We start from the raw sequence: 14,332 nt of genomic DNA on the forward strand, positions 1-14,332 counted from the left end.
TTTTAAGACCAGACAAAGCATGTTTCATTCAAATTTTGTATTGTTTGCCACAATAAACAATTCCCTCCTCATAAATTTGCAAAACAAAGAGAACGCACATAATCTCGTCCCTTTCCCCCATCTCGCACATAATTTTTTTCCCACTTCCAAGCCGGGCAGCTTCCCAAGTTACAAGCACCTTCTACTTGTCTGAAGCGCAGAGATTAGTTGCCATCATGAATCAAGAATATTGATACTTGCATAGGAATCTACAAGAGATGGAATAGCAGCTCATTCCACACATCAGGTACGCCTGGCAGGCACCAATGTATGCAATCCGAGTAAGATGGAGGATTTGACAGTTGTTCGGGTCGCAAGGGCTCCCAAAACTTCCGGAAGATTGATGGGTGGCCGTCCTTTCTGTACTCTGACAGCTGCGTTATGTTGAGGACAGAAACTTTAGAGCTCAACCTGCCCAGGATATTCTCCACCATGCGCATTGTTGGCAAATCGGAACCACTTCCCAATATCCCTCAACATCGATGGGCTTCTTCTCCCCGTAACAGTTTCCCTCACTTTCTGGCTTCCACTCTCTGCTCCTGAATAAGATTAGAGCTCAACTCAATCAGATATGTAGTGCAAAACTTGTGTTTGTTACCAGCAAAGATAATAGTCAAAACTTGAAAGACCAAATGAAGAACAGTATTGCATTACAAATTTACAGTATGACGTGGGATATTTTCATTTTTACTCTGCAATTATCATTGTTTGTATTAAGGTCAAGGATATCCTTGGGAATCAATCAGGCAAAGTTCTTTGTCGGGTAATCTCAACGTCACCCTTCCCAATATCGGCTCACTGATATTTTATTCTTAGATGCTTGTATGATAATCGAATCCAAGTTGACCAGAAGAGATATTATCTCCTTTTATCAACCAAGTTAACTCCTTTGGATCCCATCAAGAATCATAACTGAACTCTCATCCCATAACTCACCAAGTAGTTGTCTTGTCACGTGTTACACTAACTGTGTTCAGATAGACGCTTTAGTAAAACTCTACCCATAGGATAATAGTTCAAAAACCAAGTATTCCACTTCACAGAATCATTCTAAACAATTCTCTATCCAACAACAAAATGGCCATTGCACAAGCTAGTTGGACTTGCTTACCATAATGTACTCTAGGTGAAAGAGGGGGGCAGCCTGATTCTCATCAATGAGAAAGTTAGTTCCAGAAAACCCTGAAGAGAATTTCTTTGAATAAGAATATAAATAAAATCACACCATGAATTAAGTAGGGAGTTGTGACACTGGAAAATTTCATGAGAGATTCATTCAGGAAGCCAAGGGAGGGGGATCCGGTCTGCCAATACCTTGGTCACTAATCATAACCAACCATAACACGGAGCCTACATTGGACTATCGATAATGAAGCAACCTTGATGGTCATTTACGTAAGTGTAGCTATCAATTTCTTCAATAGAAGCTTAACAACGGAGGAGCTTGGGTGAAGGATCAGTATTGTGGTGTTGAGTATGAAAAATGTTCACATGTTATACTGTATTTTCATTAGAGAACTTGGAAACACTTAACAGCCACCTAATGAATTAAAACAGTGAGTTATCTAATGAACATTAGCTCAGCTCGAATGTGGCCCAAAGTTTGCTTCGAAGTATGAAAATTGGTATAGATAATTCCTGCAATGGTACTAACTCTAAAACACAATCAGATATAAGGTAAGTGCTCACCAAAGATGTGTCGGGGACATGGTCACAAAGAAAACCCGCTTCTTAAGTGGATCAACTTTAGAAGATACCCAGTCTGCCCAGGCTCCCATAGCCAACTCCATGGCTCCTAAACCATCTAATTCTTCACAGACCCCCTTTTCTGCATCAGTCCATCTGCAGAAGCACATAAGACAATTAGACGACAGTGGAAAGATCTTGTGATTCCATTCATATATTGATGTATAAACACTGACAATAGCTTGACTGGGCCTTGTCTCCACCACAAGTAAGTGTTGAAAACAAGTATATCAGCACTCTCAAACCGTGATGCGTGCTTAAGAACAGAATCTGGACGAATTATCCGATCATTTAATCTGTGATTTACAGGATCATCAGAATTAGATTCAACAAGCAATGGAGCCCAGAGGAATTCCACAGTAGCATTGTACTCCTGCAAATGAGAGATAAATAACAGGACAATGATGTTAATGGGATTTTCAGCTATTAGTTCAATTGATAAGCGAAACATACCCATAAGCTCAAAATCTTAGACCATCACATGGCATAACGATAAGATAGAAAAGTAAACTGGTCATTGAAAAAATGGAGGAACACTAAATTAATATGAAGGCACATATATATTATGGTAACTACAATTGGCGAAACTTTTTTGCTGACCTCTGCTCGGAAAATTGTCAAATGGGCATTTGGTGACATTGACCTCTTATCAGCAGGAATTGATGATTGTAACAAACACACCATAGATATCCATTGTCCTCTGTTTAGGGAATCGCCAACAAACATCAGCCTTTTATTTCTCAACTTCTCCCACATTTCAGCCACATTCCATCTGTTTGAAAAAGAACTCAATAAACCTTAACAGAATGTACTTGTCACAGTATTAATTACATTTTCCACATCCTAACTCAAATACTTCAATAGACAGCACAAAGATTAAGTTCTGCTTGAACTCTACGTATTCATACTTAGTCCTCCATTAAGTACTTTAAAAATGTTATAACCTTAATTAAACCTTCTATTTTGGGCATTCAATCTAATGCCACCAAAGTAGCATAGATTATGCATAAATAGAAAACCATGTCAAGGGGGAAGCGAGATCCTAAATGCCCAAATAGTTTGCCCTTGTAATAAAAATCCTAACTAATAATAGCAGCGGGTTGTTGGGGGTGGGGGAAGCTAAGAAAAAGAAGCACCTCTTCAAATTACAGTTATGTGGTTGCCATCTCCAGTATTGGTACCCCAAATCCGACCGTCCATGCCTGTGGCAAGCCAATTGGTCCGACATGTAAGGACAATCCGATTCATTGTATAGCGGGTACGAAGTATTGTCATAAACCCATTTCCCGAGAAGATGTCACAGCCTTCGAGATTCTCTCTCCGGCTGCTGGAATGCTGGGAAGGGTCTGCCCACGAAATTTTCGGGCACTGTACTCTTGGTGGAGTTGCACCTACTGAATCTATCCAGAATCCCTAAAATCCAACCAGACCAACTTCAAAATCCAAGCTAAAAGAAGCAAAAATAAATAAATAAATAAATAAAAAAAGGCAAGGAAATGGACGAAAAATCCCGAAGTCTTGAGTGAACAACCATACCTGAATCACGGTTGAGGTAAGCAGGAAGATTGGGTTTGACATAAGTGAATGGAGAAGCTTCTTGGTGATTATGAACATGATCGGGGTTTTCATGAATTTGAAGTATACTATTTTCACTGTGGAGGAAGGTTGTGATGACTAAGAAGATTAGGAAGGAGAGCACCAGCAAAGGAAAATGGGCCTTCTTTCTGTTCCACCTCTGCATGATGAGGACGATGGTGATTCACATATGAAAGAAAGGAAGGAACGAGATCGTGGTGAAGGCTAAAGTTTGACCAAGTAGACCAGTGAAAGGACCGCGAACTGGCTTAGGATTTGTTCCTAAATTTGGGATCCGTTATTATTAAGCGTAATGAGCATGATGGGGTGCTTTACTCTTGTTGGAAACCCCAAAAAGGCCCTTCGCTTCATTAGTAACCACCACTCTTCCATTTTCCTCCTGCCTTAACCACTTCTGTCGGGAATAATTTAGTTTGATCATATCTTGCTCATTAATTTGTCTTTCATTAAATTATTATGAAATTAATATTATTGTATATGTTTACACAGTAGTTGAATAAATAATTTGGTGGTCTGGTAAGCTTGGCGTCAATCATATTAAATTGGATGTAATTTTTTTGCTTTTTCTTTTTTTTTTTGGGGATGGGGGTAAATTGAGCAACCAAGTTGAACATGGTTACAGATAACAGAATATTAATTGAAGAGGAAAGTGAATGATGTGGAAGTTTACTGTGATTGTGTGGAAGCCATCTACATCTTGACAAGGTAGCAGTACCTTAATCATGCTTCCCAAGACATCATACAAAAAATCTCTGATATTATTTGTAAGATTTAATTTTGTGTAAAAGGAAGTTAAATTGTATTGGTAACAGTTTAGCTAAGAAAGCTCATAACTTTACAAATTACTTTTGTATCTTTGATATTCTTATTCTTTATAAGGAGGCAGCTAATGATGAAATATGATCTTGTAAGTCTCTTTGACAACCTTATTGCACTCAAAACCATTGTTATCCCTGTGCGTTGAGGACAAGAGAGTATACTGTATTCTTTTGGTTTTAATTATCGGACAAAATTTTAAAGACACATAATTAAAAGTTAAATTTTTTATAAGTTTAAGAATATAACCATCATTTTTGAGAACTTTTTATGAGTGACTTTGCCACATAATTAAATATGGAGGGAATGCATGACAATTGGTACATTGGGGAGTTCTTGTTATTATTTTTTTTCTTTTTTTAGTTTTTTAATAAATGAGAGTTACCGGGTATCAAAAGGTGCTTGGAGCAAGATTAGGAAATTGTCAAAGTGATGACTTTCTAGGGAAGCAGAGATGAAAGAAATGAGGCTGACGGAAGCATGTTCAAACTCTGCCTTACGGTTGGTAGGACCTCACTGTTCAAAGCTGTATTTGTCTCATTTGCTCTTCTGGGCACCGAAGACTCCTATTTTGATTAAGCATTCCCCACTTATATCGTTTTTGAAGCTACACCGTAACCTCTTCTTATGAATTTCAATTCTTCGGGATACCATGGAATTTCAAACAACATCATGATTATGACTTTTCTTCAAATAATATGAAACACGCCTAGGGGATTTTTACTTTTTTTATTTTCCAGGAGCAATGCCTTCACCTCCTGAGCAACCTCCATGATTCTGGACCCTTATCAACTAGATAACCAAAAACCACAATTAACAAAAAAAAAAAACTTTATATAACATTTTGAGGATTAGGAGACTTACAATATTGTTTACACTTCCGCCCCCTTCCCAGACCAAAAATGACAAAAAAAAAAAAAGGAAAAAGGAAAAACTCAGACACTCGACAGTAGAATATGCGCACTAACATAATCCAGTCATTCAAGAATGTGTACACATGTGTTACCTAGAATGTGTCTGGAAATATTTGTGTCATTGAGGAAGAAGATGGGCATAGAGGAGGTGATTCCAGACATCAGAACTCCAGGGAGGCACCAGTGAATGCAATCTGCATAAGTAATTGGATTAGCCATTTGTTGTGGAGTCAAAGGCTCCCACTGCTTCCTGTAGATGGAAGGGTGGCCTTCTTTTCTGTACTCTGAGAGCTGTGTGATGTTCAGCATCTCAACATTTATGCCTCTTCCTCTCAGATCTTCCAGCACTCTCTCAACCACTCTCATCATTCTTGGTTCTGATCCACTCCCACTGAATCCCTCTTTCTCTATCATTCTTTCTTCTCTGTAACAGTTCTCATCCTCCTGTCTCCTCCCCACTCCTCTGCCCTGAAATTGTTACATTTCATCCATGCAATGGGATGTTAGAAAATGGGCGGGCAGGGAAAGGCCCAATGGGCCCATCTCATTCATAAGTACCGAAGTGAATGAAGTACATATAGATCAAAAGGATGAAAAGGAAAGGTACGTTTGATGCGTTGGTGACATGCTGACAAAGAACAATTTGGTCTTGTTATGATTGACGTGAACCTCCAACCATCAGACCAAGTCCTCAGTGCCATTTCATACACCCTCACCATCCCCACTCCTTTGTAAATCCCATCTGGGTCATCGAATGAGCCCCACCTGCCCCATCAATTGCCCCGCGTGCAGAAAAAGAAAACGTTTGAATTAAGTGAGTTGCGGAGTAGGGATGCAAAATCAGGGATCATCAAAGAGAGTGATATGATAGTTAGATGAATAAATAAGCAATGCATGTTGGCACTTACAGGACATTCATAACAGGTCTCTTCCACCAGAGGTAAGTGTTGAAAACCAGAATGTCAGCATCAGTCCAGTACCTGGCATGCTTTTCAATGGCCTTCACTCTCACAATCCGATCCGGTACCCGGGTGATGACCGATCATCCGAGTTCGATTCCACCAGCAGGGGAGCCCAGTAGAACTCTATGGTGGCATTGTATTCCTTGTGTATGTTTCCAATTAAGTGGCCATTCATTAGAACCATGAACAATATATATATATTATAATATATAAACTTCACAGGAATTGTCACAAGAATGAAGCTAAGGCTGCCATACTTTGGCCCTGAAAATGCTGAGCGAACCATTGGCGATGGTGCGCATGGATTTGAGGGATGAAGGGATGGCAGCGTCAACAAGGCAAACCACGGAAACCCATTGGCCTCTGTTGAGGGAATCCCCCACACGAGCCTCTTGTTCCTTAGCCTTTCAAGCAGTGCTGTGGCATTGAACCTTATTAACATAGAAACGACAACATTCCACAAACCTCAAAACATCATCAACGTACGTACCCTTCATTCCTTCTACACTCCATTTTTTGTGGCGACACACCACAAGAAACTTCCAACAAAATTTGCCAGGAACTTGAGTGTTTCATCCGAGTAAAACATACGAGTATTTCTTAATTGTTTTTAATATTGTTTAAAAACTTATATAAATATATTTGCCACAAAATTGAATCTATTTAAACTTGATGAGTAATTTCAACATTATAATGCGGGTCAAAAACCATTACTATATGCAAAACAATGAAATGTAATTATTAAAGGATGTGGTATATATTGAGTGGAAGGCATGTGAAGCTGAGAGCGAGGGAGGAGGGAGACCTGGGTAGGTCACACTGGTGGGGCTGCCATCTCCAATATTGATAGCTCAAGTCCTCTCTGCCAAACTTCTCGCAGGCCACTGATCCGACATGAACGTGCATTGTTCCTCTTTGTAAAGTGGGTAAGATTCGTTGTCGAAAACCCACTTCCCAGAGAAGAAGTCGCACTTTGATGATGAAGATGATGATGATGATAAGACAGTCTCTTGTGTGTTGGACAGCCATGTTAATCCTCCTTCCTGTGTCATAGAAATGGCTGTCACGACGAGAACAGTGGCGAGAATGGCCACAAGAGAATGGAAGGTGTTTCTGATTCCCCATGAACTCCTACCACCACTACTTGCGGCGGCGGCGGTGTCTTTGCCATTTCGATTCTGATTCTTCTCTGTCTCTGAAGCTGACCCTCCCCCTTTAACAAGCTTCTTTTCCTACGGTAGTTGGCGGCAACACAGAAAAATCAAGGCTCTTATGTTTTCCATATCAGCCCACTTGCGCATAGTAGGTACATCATGATGCATTTAGACGTTTCCTCCTGCTGCTTGCAAACCACAATTTATTTTCTCTGTATTTCACACAAATATATATATATATATATATCCAATTCACCCTATTCAACTTCTGAAATTCAATATATAGTTAATTTTTCAAATGCATATGTATATAAACTACATCGATCGACATTCTATTTTTAAGGCGTAGTCACTCATGTGGAACACAGGTATTTAAAAGTCACATGTTTAACGATTATTGTTGAAGTCGCTCATGGATCATGGGCAAGACTTTTGTTTTCTTAGTTAAAATCTGTTGGTCAAGTACGCATACATGACGAAATAAATAATATATGCCACGATGCTATGTATTTATATATATATATATATATATATATGGAGTTTCAAATTAACTTTGGTTTCGGCATGACTGAGAAGGGACATTTAATTTAAGAAACCCCCCCCCCCCAATTAGGTTGTGTTATTGACGTTTCCGCAACCGAGTACATTGCTTCAAGAAAGCTCAACGCCCGTCTTCCTCAACCCCCCCTTCTCCCCCATAAATATGTAATATGTAATATGTAATAATTAATATTCTTTTTGTTGGATTTTCTGTGTGGATTTTATAAATAATGTTTTGTTTACTAAAACTCATTTGATATAATTTATGAGCTTGTAATCTCATATTCTGTTATTCCTCTTACATTAGACTTAACCTTTTAATGCCATTATGCCGACGAGTTCATACATATACATGCAATAGTTTTTGTGTGAATTATAGGGATACATTCACTTTCGTCCTATTGTACATGTGGAACGAGGAATAAACATACTTTGATTTGATTATCTGTTAGCTTCTTGTCTTCTATACAAACAATAACATCAAGACAATACTAAATACATACTACTACATACATATATATATATATATATATATAGCAGCTTGTGCTAATGGAGACTCGGGAGGGGATCCTCTCATTCTCCGTTCTCTTCTAACTATTGGATCAAAATTTAATGGTTGAGATTTAATATTTTATAAAAACATTATTATAATTTTACATAAAAATATCTAGATAAATTTAATAGTATAATTAAAATATGCATTTTTCTTTCTATAATTTCCTTTGAGAAGCGTTGAACACCATATGCTAATAAGTGTGGCATTTTTTTTCGAACCATTTTGTTGAGAAAAAATCTCCTGTCATAAGTGATCCATGAACTCTACCACTTTCTATCGACATGGTATATCCTTTAGTATTAATTTGTCTATAAACTCTTTTTCTATGAATGTTAGGCATTTGAAGTTTGGTTAAAATAAAATTTAATAAATATGTTAAAATATTTAATATTGATTAAGTATTTTAAATTTTTAGGCCATTTTTTATAATTTTTTATCAACTAATAATCAAATTAACGGATGTTTAAAATTGTAGTGTCACTTATTCTTAATTGATATTTTTATAATATGAAATATATTTTCAATTTTAAAACTGAAAAAAATGAGTAATTCAACAAGACAATATTAATTTTATCCTTTTTTTGGAGGTTCATTCCCTTCTTTTTAATACAAAGTTATAAAATATTAAAATATTAAATTTAAATTATGCAATTTTTGAAAAAAAAAAATGTTAGTTGACAAAAAAAATTATAGAGGATGACCTAAAAGATATCTAAAAGGACTTAATCATTATCAATTTTCTTATAAGATCATTTTCTATGTTTATTTAAAAATATTATTGTTATTATTATTAGGGTTAAACTGTATTTCCTCCCTGTATTTCTGTTCAAAGAGTGTTGAATATCTTGTATTAATAAGTGAGGTATTTTATCTCTCTGAATCCTTTCTTACAGGAGCAAAAACCCTCCTCCATTAACAGATCACTAATGGGGGGATTTCGTCTTTTCAGAAAAATTGTTTAGGAAAAAAAAACCCCACTTTTCAAAATAATCCCTTACACTGTAATTTGAGGTTTTTTAGCCGACGAAGTTCTCTTAGCTCATGGAACAGCCCACGACATCAGCACAATCCCCTCCTCCGGCTATTGCCGCTATGTCGTCTTTGCCTCCCATCGTTTGGGGTCCATTCCATTGTTTGCCAAAATTTTGAGATGACGAAGAAGAAGAAGAATGAGGAGTAATGAGAGAACAATGACACGCTGCAGCAATGGTTAATGCTTAATCAGCAAGGGAAAACCAGACGACAAAAGTCAGCTGAAAATTTCTATGGTCAAAGTTACATTTTAACAGTCAACTAATATATAATCTAATATTTAACAGCAAAGCAACATTAATTACACTGTTTTAAAAAGTCTTGGAATGTCATTGCTCAAAATAATAATTAAAATACTAGATATTTTTGAGGAAAAGTTGTAGGATGTTTTTGTCTTTTTGTCTAATGTCAAATGCTGAAATTTAAATTCAATGACAGGGATGACAAGAGTCGAGGAGAAGCCGGTCACAGGCTCATGAAACATCAGAAGGAGGGAGAAAGGTGGCGTGAGAGGTGAGAGAGAGAAAGGGGGAGTCCACCTTAGTCAAGTCAAAACTAACAAAAAAGAAAAAGAGAATGCACGAGAATTTCATTTTGTGAAGATGAAGCATCTCTTTCGCCCTCTCATTCTCTGCTCATCTTCTTCCCACTTGCTCCCCCAACTTGCATCCCCCTCCCACGCTCCTTCTTCAATCTTTCCCCACCAAATGTCACCCCCACTTGCCCCCTCCCTCGTTTAATTTCATTTCTCATTATACAAATGAGTACTCAAAACCTATCACTCCTAAACCGTTTCCATCTAATTTTTATAATTTAAATTTATAGTTTTTAAACAGGAGTTTTTAAATTTTGTATCCATTAAAATAATTTTTTTAAAAAAAATAAAAAATAAAAATTTTAAATCTAGATCATTCAAATTAAATCTGAACAACCCAAAAGTGATAAGATCTTTTCATTTTTATTGTTTACATGTATTCTCTTTTTCATTTTTAAAAAAACAAAACAAATGAAAGTAGCAAGTTAAAAGCACTGAAACTCCCTAATTCTCTTTTCATATATTTTCATATGGGTACTATCATTCCTGACATAGTTAGACATGAAATGTAGGCATATTTTTTAATGATGATTTAAATATTGGTTTGACGTGAAGAATTAGCTCCTCGCAAATACAAAATCACACTTTTTTTAAATTATAAATCCATGAACCATCAATTTCCACAAAAAAAAAATCAAAACAAATGAAAATAGCAAGCTACAGCTTTTAACTTCTTAAGAAGCAAAACTTCTCTACAAGTCAAGTAAATTGAACAAACAATTCAACATATAATCCTTCAATTTCAAAAATATAAAACATTTTTTAAAAAGTGTATTTAAAAAATGTAAAGTATTTTTAGTCTTTCAAAATTATAATTATTGTTTTTTTTTAAAGTGTCTCTATTGATAATGACTTTGTATTTATTATAGACTATCTAATAAAAGTAAATATAAAAAATAGGGTTAATTAAAAAAGCAGATAAATTTTTTATTGAGGGGTGAGATTTAATTAAAATTGTTTTTATATTTTTAAATAAGAGGAAACATAATATATATCTTATATAGATAGATAGATAGAGAGAGAGAGAGAGAGATGGGGGTGTCTAACCCCACCTTCCGTAACTCTTTCCTATCGATCCCCTTTACTCATTTCTGTATTTCCCACTTTTGGCTCTTCTTCACAGTTCTCTTATTATTTGTTTTTTTACTGCTACAAAAATAAGAGGAAAGTTCAGAGTGCTGCCTCTTTAATATAATATATATATATATATATTTATAATAATACTGCAACTTGCATGTCACTTTTTTTCCCTTTCATGTGCATCCAGAAATTATTTAATTATTCACAAAAAGGTCTCGGTACAGCTTATCACAGCTAGCTATTACCAGAGACTCATGTTCCCTCCTCCTCAGGCTACCCCTCACCTTATTTTATCATCCCCAAATTAAAACTCTATTTTCTCTTTCATTTCTTTCTTTCTTTTTAAATGCTATATATTTTCTCTTTTGTAATTTCATCCATCCATTTCCTTGCTTCGTAAACAAATACCAATATATCCATAACATTCAGTATTCTTCTATCTGTCAATGCTCATACATGAATATTGCATCAATTAAAAATACACTTTTAAAACTGATTAAAATTTAAGATAAAAAAAATTCAGGACTAAAAAAAATTACAACGTTGTATAGATTTACGTGACAATGAATGGACTACCATAGCTTCAGCAACTCTTTTTTTTTCTTTTTAATTAAACTAGCTAGTGATGCCCGCACACATATAATTCACTCAATTATCATATGCATTGCAGGGTGAAGCGTGATCTCACTTCATGCAAGCTAAGACAACTCAAAAACTAGACAGCTAGAGTTGACCCCAAACCCCAAAAAAAAAAAACAAAAGAAAAAAACCTAGACAGCCAGCCATGTCCAAGAAGCCAACTTGCTATCTTCGTAATCGGTAAGCCACAAAACAAGGCGGTGCCCTATTTCAAGAATACAGAAACATAATAAAATACTATTGAACTTCTAATATTCGGAAAATATCTCAATAAAAAAAAAGAACAAAGAACAATTACGAAGAACAATTTGCTAATGGTGGATGTCGTTTAGTCGTCTGGCCAGGTCCTCGGCCTTTTGCGCCAGTGACTGTAGGTTGCACCGGACGATCGTGTCCGCGAACACGCACGTGTCCTCCTTCGTGTTCCCCTGCGGCACGTCCACCACGTACGACTCCACCACCACCGTGCCCTCGCCGTCGCCGGAGGGGTGAAGCGTCGTCACGGAGCGGTAGTTGGACAGCCTGTGCTCCCCGCCGACGACGCTGAAGCTGAGAACGTGGCGCTCGTCGTCGAGGATCTCAAGACGCTCCGTGCTGTTGGCTGCGGGAAGGCCGGATATGACGTGGACCTCGCGGAGGGTGCCGACGTCGCCGTCTCCGACGAGGACGTGGCAGCTCTTGACGAAGTGTTTGTAAGCCTGGGGGTTATCGAAGCGGCGCACGACGGACCAGACGGTGGGAACCGGGGCGATGATGTTCTGCGTGACGGCGGAGCAGCACTGGTTGGGAGAAATGGCGTGGGTATGGTAGCGAGCCACCTGGTCGGGTATGGTGGCGGTGGAAGAAGCGGCGAGAGGATCGTCCCAGAGGCGGCGGTGGGGGACGGCGGAGGCCTCGTGGTCGATTCTGTGAAGGAGAAAAGAAGATTTAGGAGGCATTTTCGACAATGAAGATTTGCGCGTGTGAATTTGGAGGGTGTGGGGGGATTCGGTGGTTACGCGGTGAGTTATAGAGCAATGGTAAGATCAGAAGGAAGGAAGGGGAAGAAGGTGGTAATGATGGGGGGTGGACTTTGGAAAGATGGAAAGGTTAACGAAGTTCTTGTGGGCTGATACAGTTAGGGCCAAGTTGCTCGCTATGAATTCACCAAAATGGCCTTTCTTTGACCATTCCGAAATACCACTTCGCCCCTGTCAAGTGTCACCTACCCGCGTGCATGCTTACTTCAAACTTCTCAGTATATTTGATTTGAAAGAAACATTCCACTGCCTCAGAATTCATTATTTCGGTACTGATACAAATTTTTCTTGAAATATTTCTGAGAAACACTCAATATTTTAACGTATTTGTTGAAACATTTTTACTTATAAAATAATTAAATCAGGGCAGCTTTTACCTTGCCATTATAAACTCCCAAAAAGCGTTCATTAAGTTAGAGTTTAACCTAAGTCAAATTTTTTTAACAAACATTCTGAAAATCTAATGACAAGGTAGAAGATGTCCCAGTTTGATTCCTTTAAAGAAAAAATCCTCAAATAAATACTTTCAAATACTGGATATTTCTTAAAAAATATTTTAAAAATAAAAATACGCATTTATTCTTCATTATTTTGGTAGGCTTGCACAGTCTGGTAAATAACAAGTTAATTTCATCTATGGGTGCCAAATTGTCAGACAACTTGTGAGGTCAACTTGTCAAATCACAATTTTTGAACCTTATAAGGCGGTTGTCATAGAAACTTTTCACAATGGTGGGATATATGATTTATCCAAATATAACTGAATTTGTTTCTTATAAAAACAAATTTTCTTTTACTACCCCCTCACAAATACTTCAAAAATATTGTTTTGCCAATAAAAGTTGGATTTATTCAAAAAGGTAGTTTCTACAAATCAAAATTTAAATTCTTACTATGAGTTATGCTTTTTTTTAATGCTTAATCATACCTCATACAAAATTTTCCCCAATAACAAAACACATGTACATAATAAAAAAATAATTAGTATCAATTTTGTTATAGTGTTGTCTGTAATTTTTTAGATCCTTTTACACAATCCTAGAGTTTTTTTTTTGTAAATTTTAATCAACTAATGATTAAAATTAATATTTATTGATAAAAGTATAACGTTATATCATTTTTAAATATTGAAAGGGGATAATGTATTAAAAAAATTTAGAGTTTTTAATTTCACACTCATGGACTCATAGATTTATAGTTGAAAAATAAAATTATCCTTTAACCTAACTGAAATTATGATAATATTTTCAACAAATTCATCATCAAAACTCGTTTTTAGTGTTTTAGGAGAGGTTCAAATCAAGAAATTTGAGGTCTCTTCATTTTTTATTTTTTTCATTTCTCTCATTTCCACCATTCATTAATTTAATTATTTAAAAAAATTATTTAATAAAATAATTTAAATAATAGAAATTAAAACAATAAAAAAAAAAAAATAGAGAGACCCTTCCCCAAGTCAGGGCCTTAGTCTTTTTTTAAAAAAAAAAAAAGTCGTTTGTTGAAAAGCAAAAAGCGGGCGGCGGGGGTATTAATGGGAATAGCGAAGAGTAGAGAAATGAAAGGTGAATGGCAGTTTAGTAAATATGAGGGCACAGAAAGGCAAGAGTGCATCCAAAGAAGGATCAACTTGCAACGAGATGATGA

At 36.6% G+C, this 14,332-nt stretch overlaps 3 protein-coding genes across 3 annotated transcripts; all 3 read right to left on the bottom strand.

The window, feature by feature from the left end:
- Positions 1-3,673, bottom strand: LOC129287718 (protein trichome birefringence-like 35). Its single transcript, XM_054923943.1, is given in 9 exon segments — positions 1-502; positions 505-578; positions 1,729-1,881; positions 1,962-2,158; positions 2,386-2,557; positions 2,922-3,075; positions 3,078-3,157; positions 3,159-3,198; positions 3,331-3,673. Coding segments are annotated over 9 exon segments (1,320 nt in total). The 5' UTR covers positions 3,527-3,673; the 3' UTR covers positions 1-248.
- Positions 3,674-5,229: 1,556 nt separating this feature from the next.
- On the bottom strand, positions 5,230-7,291 carry LOC129289630 (protein trichome birefringence-like 34). The gene is given in 10 exon segments (XM_054926432.1): positions 5,230-5,276; positions 5,279-5,558; positions 5,561-5,579; positions 5,719-5,791; positions 5,794-5,876; positions 6,020-6,152; positions 6,155-6,215; positions 6,331-6,458; positions 6,461-6,504; positions 6,879-7,291. Coding segments are annotated over 10 exon segments (1,188 nt in total). The 5' UTR covers positions 7,199-7,291.
- A 4,326-nt stretch (positions 7,292-11,617) lies between these two features.
- LOC129288708 (abscisic acid receptor PYL4) lies at positions 11,618-12,788 on the bottom strand. Its single transcript, XM_054925433.1, has one exon. It carries the CDS (start codon positions 12,605-12,607, stop codon positions 11,981-11,983), a length of 627 nt encoding a protein of 208 aa, XP_054781408.1. The 5' UTR covers positions 12,608-12,788; the 3' UTR covers positions 11,618-11,980.
- Positions 12,789-14,332: the final 1,544 nt, after the last annotated feature.

Source organism: Prosopis cineraria, unplaced genomic scaffold (assembly GCF_029017545.1).
Source record: "Prosopis cineraria cultivar Desert tree isolate PC_DT_omini unplaced genomic scaffold, ASM2901754v1 PC12, whole genome shotgun sequence".
Taxonomy (NCBI): Eukaryota; Viridiplantae; Streptophyta; class Magnoliopsida; order Fabales; family Fabaceae; genus Prosopis; species Prosopis cineraria.